This window comes from Gavia stellata, chromosome 1 (assembly GCF_030936135.1).
Source record: "Gavia stellata isolate bGavSte3 chromosome 1, bGavSte3.hap2, whole genome shotgun sequence".
Taxonomy (NCBI): domain Eukaryota; kingdom Metazoa; phylum Chordata; class Aves; order Gaviiformes; family Gaviidae; genus Gavia; species Gavia stellata.
The window spans coordinates 67,406,179-67,424,647 of record NC_082594.1 but is presented as its reverse complement, the minus strand read 5'-3'; the positions used below and the strand labels follow the sequence as shown (position 1 = coordinate 67,424,647).

General features: G+C 39.9%; 1 protein-coding gene across 1 annotated transcript in view; it reads left to right on the top strand.

The window, feature by feature from the left end:
- The window catches only part of RASA3 (RAS p21 protein activator 3), a 94,849-nt gene that overhangs the window by 45,213 nt on the left and 31,167 nt on the right, over positions 1 to 18,469 (top strand). Inside the window, exons 5-6 of the mRNA XM_059827314.1 lie at positions 14,144 to 14,224; positions 16,993 to 17,065. Of these exons, the coding sequence (XP_059683297.1) occupies positions 14,144 to 14,224; positions 16,993 to 17,065 (154 nt within the window). The remainder of the gene's footprint in view (positions 1 to 14,143; positions 14,225 to 16,992; positions 17,066 to 18,469) is intronic.

Genomic DNA, 18,469 nt, shown 5'->3' with positions numbered 1-18,469 from the left:
GTATGTCTTTCCCTACTCCATCCAGATGAGCTAGAAATCACGTTCATGTTTCTGGGTACATTATTATACTGGGAGTGCAAGTACTACGATCAAGTTCTCTCCAGAGTCCACAGTGCTAAAATCACCTGGTGTCTACTGTACTCTCACCGCCCGCCCTTCTTGGTGTAAACCTTTGACTTGGATGCCATTTTCTGCCATTTTCAGTAAGAGCTGATTGTGAAATATTTAATCTGTGCTGTTAATTATGTATTTGTAACATACAAAGCACTTGTGGGAAAGACTAAAAGTCTTTCAATATACATTTTTAATTTAATAGCACTTTGAGATCAGTCATTTTCACTGTCCTGCTCTTTTTCCTTCCCGCTGTACAAGGTAGTTTGCTAGTTCCTCCTTTAATCATTTTGTTCTTTCAAATACAAAGAGAAAAGGGAAATATTTTGAAAGAAAATGCAAGATACTATTATAACAAGCACAGAAAACTGGCAAGGAGGCTGTGCTTTCGGAGGCAGTAGTGTCTGCAATTAATTTTAACTCATTTTACAGTTGACTTGCTTCCAAGCAGATGGTTTTGTAATAAATTTGTACAAGCTTCAAACAGAAGCAAGAATTCAGCTAGACTCTATACAGCTGCAGATGCACTGGCTGCACATGGTGTTATCCTTTTAGTTGTTTGACAGTCATTGCCATTTTGTCCAGTTTCCTGCTCCGCTAGCCGAAACATCATGTTGGTAAGAGGTGGCACAGTACGATGGCCAACTCTCCCCGTTTATGTACTGTTGAGTCAGAGGCTACAGAGAATCGCTGAATCGCCATGTGCAGCCCTTTACTCCCTGGGACATCCAGTGGTGTGCTCTTCTCCACGCAGACATTGGATTTAACAAAATTCATAGAACTGGAGTACCTTTTGAGGTCTACCACTTTTTTAAACTTTGTGAAAATTGCGAACTGATTCAAAAAAATCTTCAGTGGGAGATTGATGTCCAAATGTAGACAGAAAGTGTTTTCTCATAAGCCTGTATTTTTAGGAGACCAGGCTAAAAAGGATGCTGTTAAACTCAGAAGGATTCATAGAAGAGCTACAGGAAGAATTGAAGACCTGGTAAATGTGTCTCACAGTGAGCGAGTATTTGATTTATGCAAGAAAAACTTCAAAGTGATGAAACCACAGTATGCATGATATTCAGAGGACAGTCCTTCTGATTGTATGGTTATTTATTCTTACCACAGAGATACCCAATGGTTCGAAACTAAAGGCTAATCTAGTGGGAAACAAGTAGTAAACCACCTATTTTTAATCATGATCATTCAGTGAACAGTTTCCTGTAGAACATTGTAAGGATATTTTAATCATTGCGAGTCTTTTAAATTAAGCCTCAATTTCTTTCAAGAAAGTGCTCAGGAGATGCAGTAGACATCATGAACTGGTTGCACAACTTGACTAGGTGAGAGCTTTCATCACTGTCTTGAAAGACGCTGGACTATGTGATCATGGTGGTGTTAGTTGATGGTTGGACTTGATGATCTTACAGGTCTTTTCCAACCTTAGTGATTCTGTGATCACAATGATCCCTTTCGGTCCCAAAATACGAGGAGAAACTTACTGCAAGTATGAACTGTTTGTGCAATAACTGGAATTATAAAGCTGATGTGGGCTACTATTTACAGCTGGCTATACCAGAATGTCTACCTGACCATGCCCTGATTTGCATCTTGTTTTTCCCTAAGAAGATCTAAAGTGACAAGACACTAAAAATTTTTTTTAAAGAGCGTTTCGCATTGTTTTCCATCACCAGGGACCTTATTGCTGTACAAACAACAGTATAACCACCACTTGGTGAAGCAGAGCCTTTTTTTTTTTTTTTTTTTCTGAAACACTACCTATAAGAGAGTATGTCTATATGTTTTTAGAGGAGAAAGCATCAGCCAAGATTATTCCAGGTGGGTATTTTCCTAATGTCTTGAAAATTGTGGAGAGGCTTAGGAGTCCAGTGCTTTACAGTTGTGGTGTTGTAGAGGATGGTGCTTTTTTAAGGAGTCACTGCTAATGGAGGGTTTTGTTTGCAGGACCCTCTTTCTTTGGTGTTTCCACAGAATGGCCCCCAAAACATCCTTCCTACAATTTCTGTATTATATTTGCAGTGTGATCCTTTAGGCACAGAACACTATAGCATGTCTCCCAGGGGAGATGGTCCCTTTCTCTGCTGAAACTCGTAAGGGAGAGGCTACAACAGGAGCGAAAAGCACCAGCAGTCCTAACAGTATACCCGGTACTGATAAGAAGGATGGACAGCAATTGGAAATGTTACACTGGCTTTGAAAAGCTGCACGTATATTGCCTTACATGTGAGATGTTTCAGTACCCACTTCAGTGATTATAGCATAATCAAGGGTCACAATGAAGTAAGTGGCCTTGTAGGACCAGAGGAATGATTCAAAGTAGGCAAGTCACCACCCTGTGACAGATGTTTTCTTAAATGAATGGTTTGTGAATCCTATTTGATCTCTCCTCAGGCCAAGTCAGAGACTTTGAGGAAGATTTTTCAGTTAACTTTGGGGGAAAGTGTATTACAAAATGTGCTTTTTGGTGCCCATGATGTTTGTGCTTCTTGGAATGAATAGCTCTGTCTGCCTTAGTGTAGAAATTTTACGTAAATGAAACTTAACAAGCCTGATCTGTATGTTGCTGTTCGGATAACTAAAGAAGACTCCACAGTTCTGCTTTCTGCCTTTCACAAACTTCGTGTATCTGAATGCTGATTTGGATTGAACATTTCTGTACTTTGTTTTTTAATAAAACACGGTTTTTGATGATATAATGCCTTGATTTTACTGTTAAATACATGATACTGTGTGATTTTAATTTTTATCTCCCCTGCTTGATTACTGCATTGTCTGTAATCACAATGATATATGTTAACATATTTTTAGTTCTGTAAATCTAGGCAGCATCAAGTAATTAATATTATTTCTTGAATTCTAGTTGGAGAGCATTTTCATGATAACTGTGACACAATTTGTAAACCCAGGTCTCTTATCAAAATGAATTCAATGCATCAGCATTACTTTGGGACTCAGTTGACAACTTAACTGCCATCGCATTTTAGTAGTGGTGATGAATCAGCTTAATTTGAATTCCTTAATGAAAGTATTGCATGTGTAGAAAAGATTACTGCCCTTTAATAATAAGTATTGTTCATCAAGATCCCAGATTGTCTGATTAGTCACATAAATGTAATCAAAAGTTGTTCTGAGTGTTTTCAAGTTGTGTTTTTAAATCATTAAAAGTTCCACCTACCTCAGGTGTGCCAAGGCATGCCCAATACAGAAGGCTGTAGCCTCCATGTAGTGTTTGAAGGCACCTTTGATTGTTTTCTAGGTCCACAAATAATTACTTCTTTTAATTTTAAACTGTGAGCTGTTTTTTCTTTTTTTATTTAGAAAGGTGTATTTGCTACTATATAATACACTTATTAAATATATGATGTGAGAATCTATGTGAAAGAGTCTTCAAGGATTTATTTAGTAGAGAAATCATTATACTTGGACTGGGTAGGGATGAGAAGAAGCTGGCTGGGTTTTCATTCTGTTGGTGCCACAGCTCTCGTTGAACCATCTCATTCCCTTGCCTTCTCTTTCTGTGTGTCCCCCTGTCACCCAAAAGTCGTTGAGATTTGATCCAGGCTCTCAGCTGATGCATTCCCTTGGCCCAAGAGTTCTGGGTTATTGTGCCCTGTGGTTCAGGTGTGTTGTGACATGAGATTTAGATGCTTTCCTCCAGTCTGCTATACTTCATGCTCTCCCAGTTGTTACAAATGTCTATCTGTTCAGGTTGCTTACCGGCATGTCAGAATTTCTATTTAAAATATTACCATCTGTGGCCAACCTGGGATAGTTTCTTGGCTTGGCTATACTCGGCACTTCAGAGGAAACCTTTACTCACCAGCTAGGTAGGAAACCCCTCGATAAGTTAAGGACATGCTGCTTCTATTTTGCTGGTTTGTTCTTATAGTTAAATACCTACCCCCCCCACCCCTGGGGTGCCTTATTTCTCTTCTGTGCCTTCTTTCTGTTACGAGTTCTTTAAAGCTTCTGGTTTTATTATCTTCTTCTCTTTATCTTTTTACTTACTTCATAATCAGATCCATGCCAATAGGCTCAAAAGCTTTTTCTTTGGGTCATTTCTTGGTAACTTTTGCCTTGCTAAGTACCACACTCTGTCTTTGGGATGAATTTCAGTCATTCCAAAACTAGCTTCTTCATTTTGTCTTCCTTCTTGTCATAGGGTTATCAATCCATCTAATAGTTGTAGATGCTTGTGGCCCCTGCTGGCAGGCAGAGGGGAAAAGTCAGGACATGCTCATGCAGCTTACTTTGTTTGCTTACGTTCTCATGCATGTATACAGTGACATGCAGGTGCTGCCTGAAAGGAGGCATTGTGCTGTGTGTAGGCAGCTCCTTCCTGGCAGCAGGTTAAACTTGGACAGGCTGCAAGTCAGAGTTTATTGCAGTTTGCTTTCTGTAAACCCTGTATATCCCATATAGCACACTGTGTGTAGTCTTGAGACTGACCTGTGTTTCCAAGCAAAGAAAAACAACATGGGACGATTTTTGTGTCACTGTTATGTAGCCATAACAGCCTTTCTGTGTCCGACTCCCATGCTGCCGTTTGGTCTTTGGTCTTCCTTCTTTCCTTATCTGAGTGTAGAGACAGTATCTCATTGCTTCCATTTAATATTGCTGGAGGCCACAGTCAGCTCAGCTAAAGCTGTTGTCTGGGCTCTAATTGTTTTGCTGCATATTGTAATTGTTGTTTTGTGCTTCACTCTGCTTGCTTTCTTCACCATGATGCTTTAACACAAACGCTTCTGCAACTGCTTTTATATGTTGACCCATTCCTTGGCTACCTGCCATACTACATTCAAATTTCTTCACTTTCCCTACAAGAACCAATATAGTACTGTCATAAAGCAAATTTATCTTTTCCTGACTGTACCTCTTCTTTTGTATTGCTATTCCCTTATAATTTTTATGTACTTTGGGCTTTGCTGCAACTTGTATTTGGGTCTTCTGTCTCCTCTGAAAATCAGCGTGTGCTAGAAATAACTCCTTCTCCTTACTTACCCTTTCTCTTTACTCTCCTGTCATTCAGCTATTGCTCCCTCTTAATAACTGGGGTTGCAAGTCTGAGACCAAGGCAGGAGGAAATGATGATGTCAGTGCCACTAATAGTCACTACATCAGTGCAGTTCAAAATTTCAGCAAGCTTGTGTCTTTGTTCAAGGCGTCAGGGCACTGTCACAGAAGACAATTTAACCATTTTTTGTATTAACCTAACTAAAAACTTTTCTGAAGTGGATTTTAGGAAGCTTGCAGGTCTTGTGTAATTGACTCAGAAACTGGCTTAACTGCTAATGGATTAACTCCTTGTCCTGTGAGAACAGGATGGCTGACACCCACTTTTTAGTCTGTTCTCTTTATTTAGTACAGAGTACAGATGGTACTCTGTAAATGCGTGGTTTTGGAAGTCTTTCTACAGCTGATATTGGGAAGCAAATGGATTTTTTGAACTGTAGCATGGAGGACAGCTCCCATATTAATACCAGAAAAAAGTCCATGTGATTTTTAAACTATTAAGAACTGTTTAGATGTCTACTGACATGAGAAAATTTTGCAGTTTATTTGAAGTGATAGTGGGTTTAGGGATGCGTGTTTATTGACGGTATTTCGTCCTTTAATGAAACATTTTTGCATTGTCTGTAGTTTTACTGTAGTATCTCTAATATTATTTGGTTTAGATTGGGGAAGCAGGGGTTGTGCTCATTTGCTTTCATTTTCTTTCTATATATTATTAGTTGGCTTTGTATGAATATTTGTTCCTGTTTTGCTGTAAAATATCTTCAGTAAATACCTGGAAAAGAAACTGTTGCTCGAACCCAAACATTAACAGTCAATTCCTCTTCCTCTGCTCTGTCCAAAGGAAATCACCATTAACAGCCTTGTGTTAACAAGAATTGTGCTTGCATGACAAAAACGTTGCATGTACAGAGCTTTCTAGTTAAGACCAAAAGCTGATCTGGGTGCTGCATGAGGCTGCAAAAACTGTTGTAGGTCAGCTCAGGAAGGAACCTATGTTCAGGACAACACAAGTTTAAGAACATGTTTAAATGTTTTGCTGGACTGCAACTATTCTGAACTCAGCTGGGAACAGGGAAGAAAAGGCAGTACTTAGGGTTGCAGCTGTAGTTTCAGAGTTTAAAGGTTTCTGTTGTGCTTTTGGTGTGGGGGCTTTGGAGGGTATTTTAAAGAGAAAAATCAAAATACTGCCTGCACAGCCTGTTCCTCTGATCTGCATAAGCTCTACCCAGATTTCAGAAGCTGAAATGGGGGTGGGTTTCAGTGTATAATGTATCTTGTATATAAATGTTTCAGAGCCAATGCATCAAATGCTGTACAGCCTTTATTTTAAGGGAATACACATTGAGTGAAATGCTGGTCCCAGGTAAAGTTGTGCTATTTGCTTGAATGGGGCAGGATTTCATTTAGTGCCACAGATCTTTGTGGCAAAGTGAATTGTCACGTGAAGGGGGTGAAAAGTAGCTCCCATTGAGCATTAATCCTCTCAGAGGTTAAGGGAATGGCAAGGGTTTTCTTGTTTGTAAGCCAGATGATGTTTGTTCACAAAAAAAACCCAAACCCAAAAGGAGGAGGGTATCATTCAGGGAGGATAGGGTACTGCTGGAGTTCCTAAAGGAGAGTGGTTTTCCTGTAGGGGCAGTAAAAGAGATGTAAGGACAGATTAGAGAGCAGCAGTGTGGTTGAGGATTGGATAAAGATTCTGGTTTCAGGTTTCCTGGAGAGATGAAAAAATGTAGTGGGGAAGTAGCTTGAAAAAATCGTGATGATAAAGCAAGCATTGATGTCTTTTGTTCGGCATGGCTATATCTACTTGGATATTGTTCCACCTTTTCCTTTCCCTGGTTCATTCTACCAGGCAGGGCCAGTGGTCACCAAACACTACACAGTGCTGTAACACTTTTGTGTCTGAGTGGGGCATAAGATGAATGTGAACCAGGGTGCATCACTGTGGGCAGTTCCCAGTATGTTAGAACTGCTTTCAGAGCAAACTGTTCCCAGTACAAAAAGCATGCAGTTGAGAATAATAGTAGGAAATTCTGTTTTGGTGCAAGTAGATCACTTCTAAAAGTCAATGAATAGGTACTTTTGGAATCATCTTTTACTAGTGTTCACTTACTGGGAGTGGGCATGATCGTTTGGCTTCAAATGTTGACTCAATACATGGATGCAGTATTGCTAGCCTACTCATTCCCTAGGGGCAAGGCAGAGTCAGAGTATGGATTGGTAAAGAAATTCAGAGGAGGTTGGGACATAATCATCTTAGTATTCTTGATGATGGAGGTAGAGTGTAATTTAAAACAAGGATTAAGTAAATGGTGAAGATTTTTGCCTTATTCCAGAAGAAACAGGCCACTTGGTCAGCCCCTTGGCAAAAAAGGGTTGTGTGTTTTATGTTAAGTCCTGTATGAAGGTCTGGTAGATTACTTTGTGGAAGTGAAGAGGAAGTGCAAGGTTTGTCTGAAGGCACACTAACAGCAGTTCAGATGTAACATTTGTTCAGACCAAAACCCAGGACGCTGTCTCTGATTGTGTCCAGTAGGAGATGAAGGATTATGAGTGCAATCATACGGTGATACGCTCTCCTGGCTTCCAGAAACTTAAGATTCAGGGGATTTCTGAGCTAAATGTAGCGCCTTTGTGCATAGTGGTGGTGGATACAGATACATCCAGGCAAAGCCCCTCTAAAACACATGAATGTGACTGGTTTAGCAAGGCTGTAGTCACGTGCAGACCAAGGGAATAAGGAGGAGGCCTGGGAACAGTTCCTGCTTGCAATGGAAGACAGAATTCAGTTCATTGGTCTGACAGTTGCTACCACGTGCTAGCACAGATGTGAGGTTGGCCAAGGTATACGTGAAAGTCTATCACGCAACGTTACCTCAAAGTTGTTCTTCTGGGAATGAGTAAGGAGCTCAGATTGTGATGCAAGGCTGTACTGAAAGAAAAGGACATTCAAGAATGAACTGCATGTGGCAAGGAAAGGAGAAATGCCACTTCTTTACTGTCAGACTAGGTGAAAAGACTGTACTACTCTATTATGAAGTTAAAGATCAATAGCCTATTTTATGTGCCCTGAGAAGCCCATTCACAAAGGGAGACTATTCAGAAGTGCTCAGTTACCCCTGTAAGACAAGGTACTCAGGATAGTACATATGTTACAAGATGACCCTATAGGCAGTAGGAAAAAAAAAAAAGGAGAGAGATGCAGAGAGACCTAAGAAAGTGAGTTACATAGCCAGTGCTGGGGAATGTACCTTACCAAACAAGTACTTAGCATAAGCCAAAGATGCATAGTTTTGATGACAGTTCTGACAAATCTGCCACAAAGTTTGCTTTTAAGTTGATACTTCTCTGTCTGGTCAGGCGTACCACACAAAGTACTGAGTGTTCAAGTAATACTTAGATCACTAGAGCAAGCAAGGAGGAGGAAGTCTCTTGTCTTTGAAATGACGCAGAGAAGAACCTGAGTACGGCCAAAAAATATACATATGAGATGGGACAAAGCCTCAAGATAAAGAAATAAGAGAGGTGGAACAAGTGGAGGCTGGAAATAGAATATTAATAAGATACATCAGTAAACTTGCTAAGTGTTAAGATTGATCCCAGGAACCCAGTATGTTTGTGAAAGCAATTAAAGTATATGGATTATGTACAGTGATAGAAAGCAAGATTGTGTAGAAAAAAAGATGTATTTATTTTCTTTTGAGAAAACAGTCTGATTTGAGAAAAGAGAATGGGAACGGTGTGCTGTTCCCTACCCTAGGTTGAAACAGGGGGAGGAACTGGGCCTGACGAGGTACACTGGAAGTGATTTAGTCTGGCAGAACAGTAAATGTGGATACATGTTTTCAGAATGGCTATGTCCCCTCTGGTTTCTTTCCTCTGTGTCCGTTTTTGCATTGCTTCTCCATTCTGGCGCACAAGGATGCCGATGACACATGTGCATCCTGAACTAATCAGAAAGCCTATAATTTTAAAATAATTTTTGCGATTCCAAGGAAGGGGTGTGGAACTCCCACAGGCTTGGATCATTCCGATGTTGTTTGTTTGTGTTAATCATACTCAAAACCAGGCTTGTGTAGGGGCTGTCTCAGGCTACAGCCTACAGCTCTTGATTAGCTACCCAGAGGCAGAGGGAATGCCTGTACTGTCAGATGTGAGCTGCTTAGTCTTTGTTGAAAAATATTTTCTTTCTTCAAAACCTTTTCCCCCTGCCTCCCTCTCAACTTCCGTATTGATGTAATTTTAAGGCAAGAGGGCATGCTCATGGTGTGTTTGGGTTTGAGGTTTTCTTTTACCCTTTGGGAATTTTCCATAGATTATTTGCTCTTGTGAAGGTTTGGTCATGAACCACATTGAAAACTGAAATGTCTTGTTCCTTGAAACCTGTTAATTTTATAAACCACAAGCAGAATATACTGAGGCAGCCGCAATGAGAGTTTTTCCCATACAACCCAGCACTAACCTTAGCCCAGCCCAGCTAGGCTAGCTGTGAGGGATGGCTCGCCCTGCCCCACTTGGGCTCGAGACAGCTAATGACCAGGAGAGCAGAAAAAATTCTAGCAGTCACCAGACGTTTTTCCTCTGAGGCCTGATGAGTTGACTTGTAATTCTTGAATAATCTTGATTGTCTAGGCTTTTTTCATTATCCTAGTACATGTATGTTAAATTAATTCTGCAGATGATTAGAGCAAAGGCATTTCATTTTGACTGGCTTTATTCACTGCTTCAGGCTTCTCCCCCCCCCGGAGATTATACCTTTATTATACATTTCTTTTCATATGTTTGGTTTTTTCATCTAATGCAGATATGAACTGTCAGTCTTAATAATGTGATACCCATGTGGCAGACTTGATGCTCCATTTTATCATGTCTCTGAGTAGCTGTCACTTTGTTCTAGCTCTTTTCCTGCTTGCCACTTAAAGCCAGTATTTTGGTACTAGGTTGGGAGAGGAGGAGTGTTAATCTACCTAGCAACTTTCCCATGACCGAAGGAAATGGCTGTAACAAAAGCAGCTCTAGGATTACGGTTTCCTGCAGCTAATGAGGGTATACTAACATGAGTTGACAAGACCTGTACCTTGTTGAATTTTATTGTCTCTCCCCACAATGCTTAATAAGATAGAAGAACCAGAATGAGCCTCTTTCCAGACATAGCCTTTCTTCTTCAAAATCTTAAGTCTTCAGTCTTTTGCCTGCTTTCACCAACATCTTTAAACAATAACCGCTTTTAAATTACCTGAAAGGCTTGGGATACAGTTTGTCACCATTTGTTTCCTGTTTTCCCACATTTTGTTTCTTTCAAGGTTGTTTTTGCTTTTCTTATTCCAACTGCACACAAAGAAGTGTCTTAAGTCATTGTGACTGTATGAGAACATCTGTGTATTTTGATGGTTACTTCTGTTTTGTTTTTGTTTTTTCCCCAGAGAACATAAAAACTACCCTGTGTCAAATGCCCCTCTAGTCTAACCTAGTACTGTTTCTGATATTTACTGGTGAGTGATACTTAAAATATGGTATGATTGGTCCAGTGTTATACTCTTCTTGATCAGCAGCTTGGGCTTTCCTGAGCTGGAGGAGGCTTCTGGATCATTAAGCTCTAATAGCTGCCTACAGACCTACACTCCATGAGTTTGTGTAGTCCTGGTTTGAATTCATGTATTCTTTTGGCCTCCGTGACATCCCATGGCAATAAGTTTTGCAGTTTCATTACACGATGTGTGGAAAAAGTACTTCCTTCTGTTATTTTAAACCTGCTGTCTGATAATTTCATTATGTGCCCCTTAATTCTTATTTTGTGAGGAAAGGTTCTTCACACCATGCATGATTTTGTAAGCTGTTCAAGAATGGATAACTTTTCTGAGCTGGAGTGTACAAACTGGGGAGAGCCGTGAGCAATTAGAAGTTGTCCTGTTGTTCTTCTCCATATGTTTTGTAGAGCACGCACAATTCAAGATGCAAGTGCACAATGATTTATGTTGCTGTGTTCTCTTTGACTGGCTAATGATACTGTTTGTCTCTTTAACCATTGCTGACGGTTGATGTGATAACGATAGAGAGCTATCCACAAAAAATGTAAAAAATTCTTCTATGTGGCAATATTAGAATAGATCTTATCATTGTATATGTGTATAGTTAGGGTATACGTATTTTTTTGTGTGGACAACTTCACACTTTCCATCATTCAAATTCATTTGTGATTTTTATTGTGTAGTGATTTATAAACTCTGCATGTCCTCAAGTTTAGATCATGCCGTCTGGGGTCACATTCTGTTGTCTGTATATTCTTGAGAGGACTGCTTTTATTAATACAGGAATCATACTCTCTCTGAACATGCCTTCTCTGTTTTTAAATTTCACATAGCTCTTCCTGTATGGATGAGAGCTGGCTTGGAAACCATGCATCAACAGTAGAAAATTAGCTGACTGCTATAAAGCCATTGAGTTACTATTTCATTTTAAGGAACTTACAGGCTGCCTTAAGGAAGCAGTGGAAGAGGTGGGCAGGGTTGACGGTGATGCTTGGTGTACAATTGTTCTGTTCAAACAGGAATATGTGCAACCCACATCTACTGTCCTAGAAGAATTACCAGCAGCCATGCTGTAGCTCAGTGGCAAAGTTTTTCTGCTGTGAATATAGTCCTATTAGTGTAAAGACCACTAGAAGGAAAGTGGTCTGTCCTTTACTCATAAGAAAATCAAGCTGGACCTGCCTCTTCATAAAGGCTTTCTGCTGGTACTCTATCGGTTTTTCCTCCTGCACTTCTAGGTACTCTGCCAGAAGGCTACAATGTAAAGTTCCCTATAGTATTCTTTCTATAAATAATCTGCCCTTTTTAAATTGAAAAAGTAGCATTTTCCTTGAAATTTTGAGTTACTTGTATTAATACACATGCAAAAAAGCCTGTTCTACACCTCTGTAAGGTAGGCTGGGTGAATTTGAAGTAGGACTTGGACTAAATGCCTGTTTTCAAGCAACTATCTGAGGCCTCTGAGAGGCGTGGAGCTGTCAAATACAGTTGTTCCGTGAGTACCTCCTGCCTTTCTGGAGCAGCAGCAAGGGACTGGGGAAGAAACTGTTAAGACATCTCAAATGGCACTAGATGCATGCATTTAGACAACCAAATTCCATATATTGTGTATTGCTTGATGTTGAGGGTTACTGGAGCTTGCACTTTGCATTTCCAGCTGGTGCTGGGATAGAATTTGTGGCTTGAATTTTGCTGTTTGCATGGTAGTACTCTGCAATATCAGATACCTGCTAAACTAGGCATCTGGGAGGCTTCTAAATTCTATCTGTGTGGAAGGTAAACTTGTAGTGAAGTAACAGAAGTCCAGAAATAAAAACAGCACAGTACCTATGCAATCCAGGTTTTTCCTAACTTTCTCTATGGTTTTGACTTAACATTTTGCTTGAGTATCCAGAATATGGAACATAATTCTCTTTTGCAGTAGTGTTAAGTGAATTAGCAATGAGAAGAGGAGTCACCTAGGTTAATAACTGAATGTTTTTCCATGCATATAGGGGCTATGCAAATGAGAAGCTTGTGAGTGAGTGTGTCTATTAAGGGGGCTGTCTGTATTAAGCCAATTACTTAGCCTTTATTCTGTGGGGTCATAGGTGTGAGAATCCAGCTATGAATGTAATGTATCACTTCAGCTGCCTGTGTGTGCCCCCTTAGTGTGATCGTCAATCTTCATGTACTTCCTAGAACTGTGTGAACCTATCTAGATTGTACCTTCTCTGGTACAAAAATGATTCCTGTATTGGTGCAGAATATTAAATTTTTTCCTTCCTTTATGTAGAGTAAGTAATAGATCTGTAGTTAAACTGTATTTAAAGTCCACATCGTATGTTACCAAATAACCTGCTTTGTGGATATAATTGTGGAGCACTATCTGTTACTGAATTTTTCTCTATTGATTTTTTTATATTTTTTCTTTTGTATCAAAGTTGCTGTCACTGAAAGCAGTAAAACGGACATTACTTTCCTTGCTGATTTTATAGCACCCAGAAGTATGCAAGATATTTCACACTGCAAGTATAGTACTACTCACGTGCTCAAAGAGCTTCAGAGTTTGTCTTCACTGAAATTTTCCAGTTATAGTTGTGTAAATACATCAGCCCAACAGGCTTACCTTTTGAAAGCAGAACTTTTTTCAGGAGGGAGAGTCCTGGCAACTGGCTTGTCTGCCTTTGTTTCCAATTGTGCTGCATTCCTAAGTAAGTTTTAACTTGTGAAACATTTTTTTCACTGTTTTTTGGGGTTGTATTGGGTTTTTTCTTTTTTTTTTTTTTTCTCCCAAAGAGATATTGAAATGAGAGTGTGAAAGTGCAGATTTCTCACCATGGCTTGCAGCAAAACCCAATTTGTTCCATTTTGTTCCTCCAGCATCTCTTTGACGACTTCAGTGCAGAGCTGCTGAGCGTGTTTCTTCAGTTTTGCTGTTTAAAAGGTTTATGGAGAAAGATCACTCTGTCATACTGTTTCCTGGTCTGTAGTTAATTCACCTTTACAAATAGGCCCATGCCAAATTTTGTCAAAAGCACTGAGGCCCTCATGAATGTGATTCTGAGAAATTACTTGACTACTGCTGGGTTCTGTCTGTGTGGTGTTTTTAAATCTTCTGTTACAGAAGTAAATTCTGTGGGATTTTTTTTTGGTGAATAAGTTGTCACAGAATTTTAAAGTGCTGACAGCTCCCGTCTTGACAGCAGACTCTTATTTCATGAATCTTAAGTTGTTGTACTTGCATAATAAGAATCCTTTGAGTTAAGGTTTCTCTGTAATTTAACAGTATTTTTGACCTCGTTAAAGTTAGTATTTAAGACCAAAATGTGTTTTCAAGTTTAGGTATAAATTACAGGCTTGTGCTTAGTGACATTTCAATTCTGTAGTGTAAAGCATTGTGAAAAGGGAACAGGATGAAAATGCATTGTTTTTGTTTTCACTCCAGTCTCTTCCCATTTCATTGATTTGTTTGTCTGCATTTTCTTCTTTTCTAGAGTTTTAGAATGCCAAGGGCTGCCCATTGTGAACGGGCAATGTGATCCCTACGCCACCGTTACCTTAGCAGGACCCTCCAGGCAAGTATTGCACATACAAGAGCTTCCATTTTAAAATTATGGTTTCTGTTTCCTTTGTCTATTAGAAATCTGCATTCTCAGATGGATAGTTGAGAGTATTTAGACACCACTAGAATATGTTAAGTGTTTGTGTGTGCATGCATGTATGAACTACTGAATTATAGTAAAGTAATTTGAGGCTTGTTTCAGTTTTGATTTATGTAAAGGTCTGAATAATTTGAATATCCTGGAGTATGTAATTTGTGGTTAGGTTTAATTTGTGCATCTTCTCACCTCACAGTTGGAGGCCAGTTTTAGAACAAATTTATTGCCTAGTTTTGGGCAGGGGCAGAAAAGAAAGCTGAATACATCAACATCTTGCAATGTATGCACATTTGTATGTGAATATTTAGAGTATTTTCACTTTCAAGGTGTGGCAAATTAATATGTATTGTGAAAGCCCTAGGTGGCTCAGTCCTGTAATTTGATATATGTGGACATAATAGCACAGATAAAATTTGGAATGAGGTTTTAGTAACAAGATTCTGCATAATACTCTTCAGTTTAAATTTGGGATTAAATTTTCCTGTTCTGTTATAAAAATTTCCTGTGCTGTTGGATGTCACTATTTTGTTTCTGCTTATCCAGAGTCATCTTTTATGTCTGTGCCATGTTAGAAACAGAACAGCTCTGTGATGACCTCAAAGAGTCAGATTTGGTAGTGTGGGTTATTCATAATGTTTTACAACAATTTAGTGAAAATACTGTAAATAAGATGCATTCTTGACAAATACTTACCTTGCATGCCGAGGAGCCTTTGAGACTGGTCTGTATTCTTCATCTTTGTCTAGGTGTGTTATGCCTTATCTCCATTAGTGAGCTGTGTATTTGAGTTGTATGCTTTGATGTTTTAGGCCTGTAACTTTTTTCAGATGGTACTGGGTGGCTATTACTGAAACTGCAAGGAGATTTATTTTTTTACTAACCCTTGTATCCTTGAATGTCCAGACTTACCTTTCTTTGTCTGCTTCTCTCCACCCCCCAGTCCAGATAATGTATGACAACTGATAACATATTTCCCTTCAGAGTAAGGAGTATAGCCTCATCCTATTTCCATCTTTTTTTTTAGGGGGGGAGAAGGCTTGCCTCTTATCTCCAGCAAGCAGTATGCAGTTTATTCCCATCCACTGCTTTGTATTTGCCCAATAATTGTGCTTGCCTTAATCGCCTCCTGTTCTACATCCTGCTTCCCAGTCCCCTCCCAGATGGGTTTATCAGTAAAGAGGCTGATTGGCAAGTGTGACTAATGAGATGGGATAGGTAATCTGCCCTATGTCCTGGAGGCGATTAGTCTCTCTTATCTCTCAGCTCCTCCTAGGAATAGTGGGATATTCTTAATCTGTACATCATTCTCCTCTCTGGATTTTTCAATGGCTCTCCTTTTAGAGTAGGAAAGCTGCTTTATTCTGCTGCATTTATGCAGAGCCAAGCCTAAAAAAATTCAAGAAATGTGCTGCTGTTTATTGTGTGATTCGTACCTAGAGAGCCATCAGACTCCCTGACCAAAGCTGTTTCTATGCCTGTATTATATATGGGAAAACCTTATACACTGGTGGACTGGCCCATTCAAGTGACAGGCAACCTGTGGCAGCACTGGGAATTAGACCCAGCTTTACTTGACCTCTGTAAAAGAATACATAGAGTTGTCTGGTTAATACAAGCAGTTACAAGCTATCTAAGCAGCTATGCTGCATGAGAAATGAGGGATAGATTCGGGGATAAAATGGTTAGTAGGTCAGTTTTCCGCATGGCTGATGTGCCTGTCCATGTGTGTCAGTTTTATCTATGCCTTATTACTGCAGAGCTGTGGGGGAAGATTGGTTATACAGGACAACACAGAGCTTTCCACTTGTTAGGTAACGAGAACAAATCAAGCATAGGTTCATAACATTTGGAAATCATCAAACAGCTGTTGGCTGGCCTGTGTGAAATGCATTGGCTGGCTTTAGCCCAATGCCAAGCAGTTAGATGTCTGTATTCTAAAAGACAGGTGCAGGTGGATGGCACTGCCCATAAAGGATGAATAGGCAGTGCTGAACTTCATCAGGCCTATTGCCCAGTGAGTGGTTTGAAGGAGGCCTGCCATGTCTTGTTCCTACAGAGCAGTAGAAATTAAGACTTCTGCTCAGCACTGCTCATGATAATTCAACAACATAACATTAACTAGGTGCTGTTGGGGCTGCAGGGAAAAGGATGGTAATATAGCAATAAAAATATTCTTACCGAGGAAGCCATTCTGGGGTTTTTTTTGATTATTTAACACCACTGAAAAGCATTAATTGATTCCTCAGGCCAGGATTATATAATATAAAACACAGAAATAGCTATGTCAGTCTTCCTGTCTCCTGTGCTTTTAGGGTATGAGGAATTTTTGAGTCACATCAAGGCTGAGACTGTCCCCCAAATATTGCCACTCAGAGACCCATTGTTGCCAGTTGCTTTGTACAGATACAAGATTCTGCTGCATCAAGCGAGTGACAGAATCAGTGTTCAAGTACTTGTGTTTAAGAGGATAACAAACTGTGATTACTGCCACTTTAGAGAAATAGGCATGCAGTGAATCCCCGTCATAAATGTTTGCGAGTATGTATGCCTTGCTGTGCTGAAACCACATGGTGTTCTAGTTTGATCAGATAAATCAAGTGGATGACTATTTGTTCCTCAGTGGCTCTGTTTAGATCACACTTCTGCTAATGTTGTTTCTTACCTTTTCTTTTTCCTTAATTCAGATCGGAAGCCAAAAAGACTAAAGTTAAAAAGAAGACCAACAATCCACATTTTGATGAAGTGTTTTATTTTGAGGTTGGTATTTCAAAGGAACGTGTGATAAGCTGAAATACTATACTGTAGATAGTTGGCACAACATCCTGCTCTCCATGTTGTGCCAGCTGTCTTCTTTGGAAACTGTTTCAAAGCATGGTGCAGGGGAAGGAAGTACCCAGGATCAGACTAGCTGTCTGCTGAGGGAGCACTATATTGCTTCAGCTCAGGTGCTCTGTAGGAAGTTTCAAGGTGGGCACTTCTGAGCAGCAGGCTTTACACTTCATTGCAACTCACCCCAAAGAGTTTTGAAAAGGACAGTTAAAAATGGGATTTTAAAAAAAACAATAATTTTTTTTTACCCTGTGTTTTTATAGCTGCTCCACCCTGTCTTTCCCAGTCAATGGGAGGAAGGTTATCTCCTAGGAATACTGAAAACTGTAGAGGAAAAATGCACTTAAACTGCATGTTCTGGCTGTCTACCAGTCTGCTGCAATACCAATGCCTTTCCTCCAAGTGGGTGAAACCTCTACAGCTTTATTTAATACAGAGCATTTTCAACAAGTCCAGTTAAGACAAAGTGTATCTTTCATGAAAGTGCTCATTTTGGTTCTTTTTGGCAAGAGTAGCTGTAATTGCAGTGTGTCCATACATACATGTGCATGTGTTTATAATTTGGATACCTGTTGAAACTTTTCATTCTGTCTTCTAACGTATGTGTATCTTTCTCTTTTCTTTTTCTCTTGGGCATCTTAGTCCCAGTCTACACTTACCTATTGTATTTCAATAGGTACCTCAAGAACATATCTGGCATAACAAAGTTGATGAAAGCCAGAGTAGTATAATGCAGCTGGCATATCATTGAAAAGCCTGTTCTGCCCATACAGCTTGCATCATTCAGGTCACATTTACATTAGAAGTTGTTGCTCACAAAGGGATGGCACCTAGGGATGTGGTTTCTCAAATCAGTTTAGGGGCACAGGCAGCCACATCAGGAAGGAGAGCTGGGGAGAGAGGAGCCATACAAGATCTGTTGCACTGTGCAGATCTGAAATGCGCATACCATTCTTGGCAGTGCCAGTGAGGGGCTTAGTGCTGTCTTCCCTCTCCTTCTCCAAAGCACTGTCTTTGCCTAGAAGCTGACAGTTGTACTAACTAATCTAAAGTTGAAATCTAAAGCAGAAATGTGCTCTTGTCCATGTAATGTATTTGGATTTGTGGAACACATATAGCAAGTTCTTTATTGGCAGGAGCTCCTTCTCACTGCCCAAAGGGGTGGAAGCCCTGAAGGTTGGCCAGGGTAGCTATCTAAGGTAATCATTCCTCTCGTAACACAACATGTCCCTTCCTAGGGTATAACTTCACTGCAGACTTAACTTTAGCTGGCAGTGAGCCTTCATGCCTGCTTGCCTGACTCTGTGAGACTGTGTGGAGGTGCTGCATGGG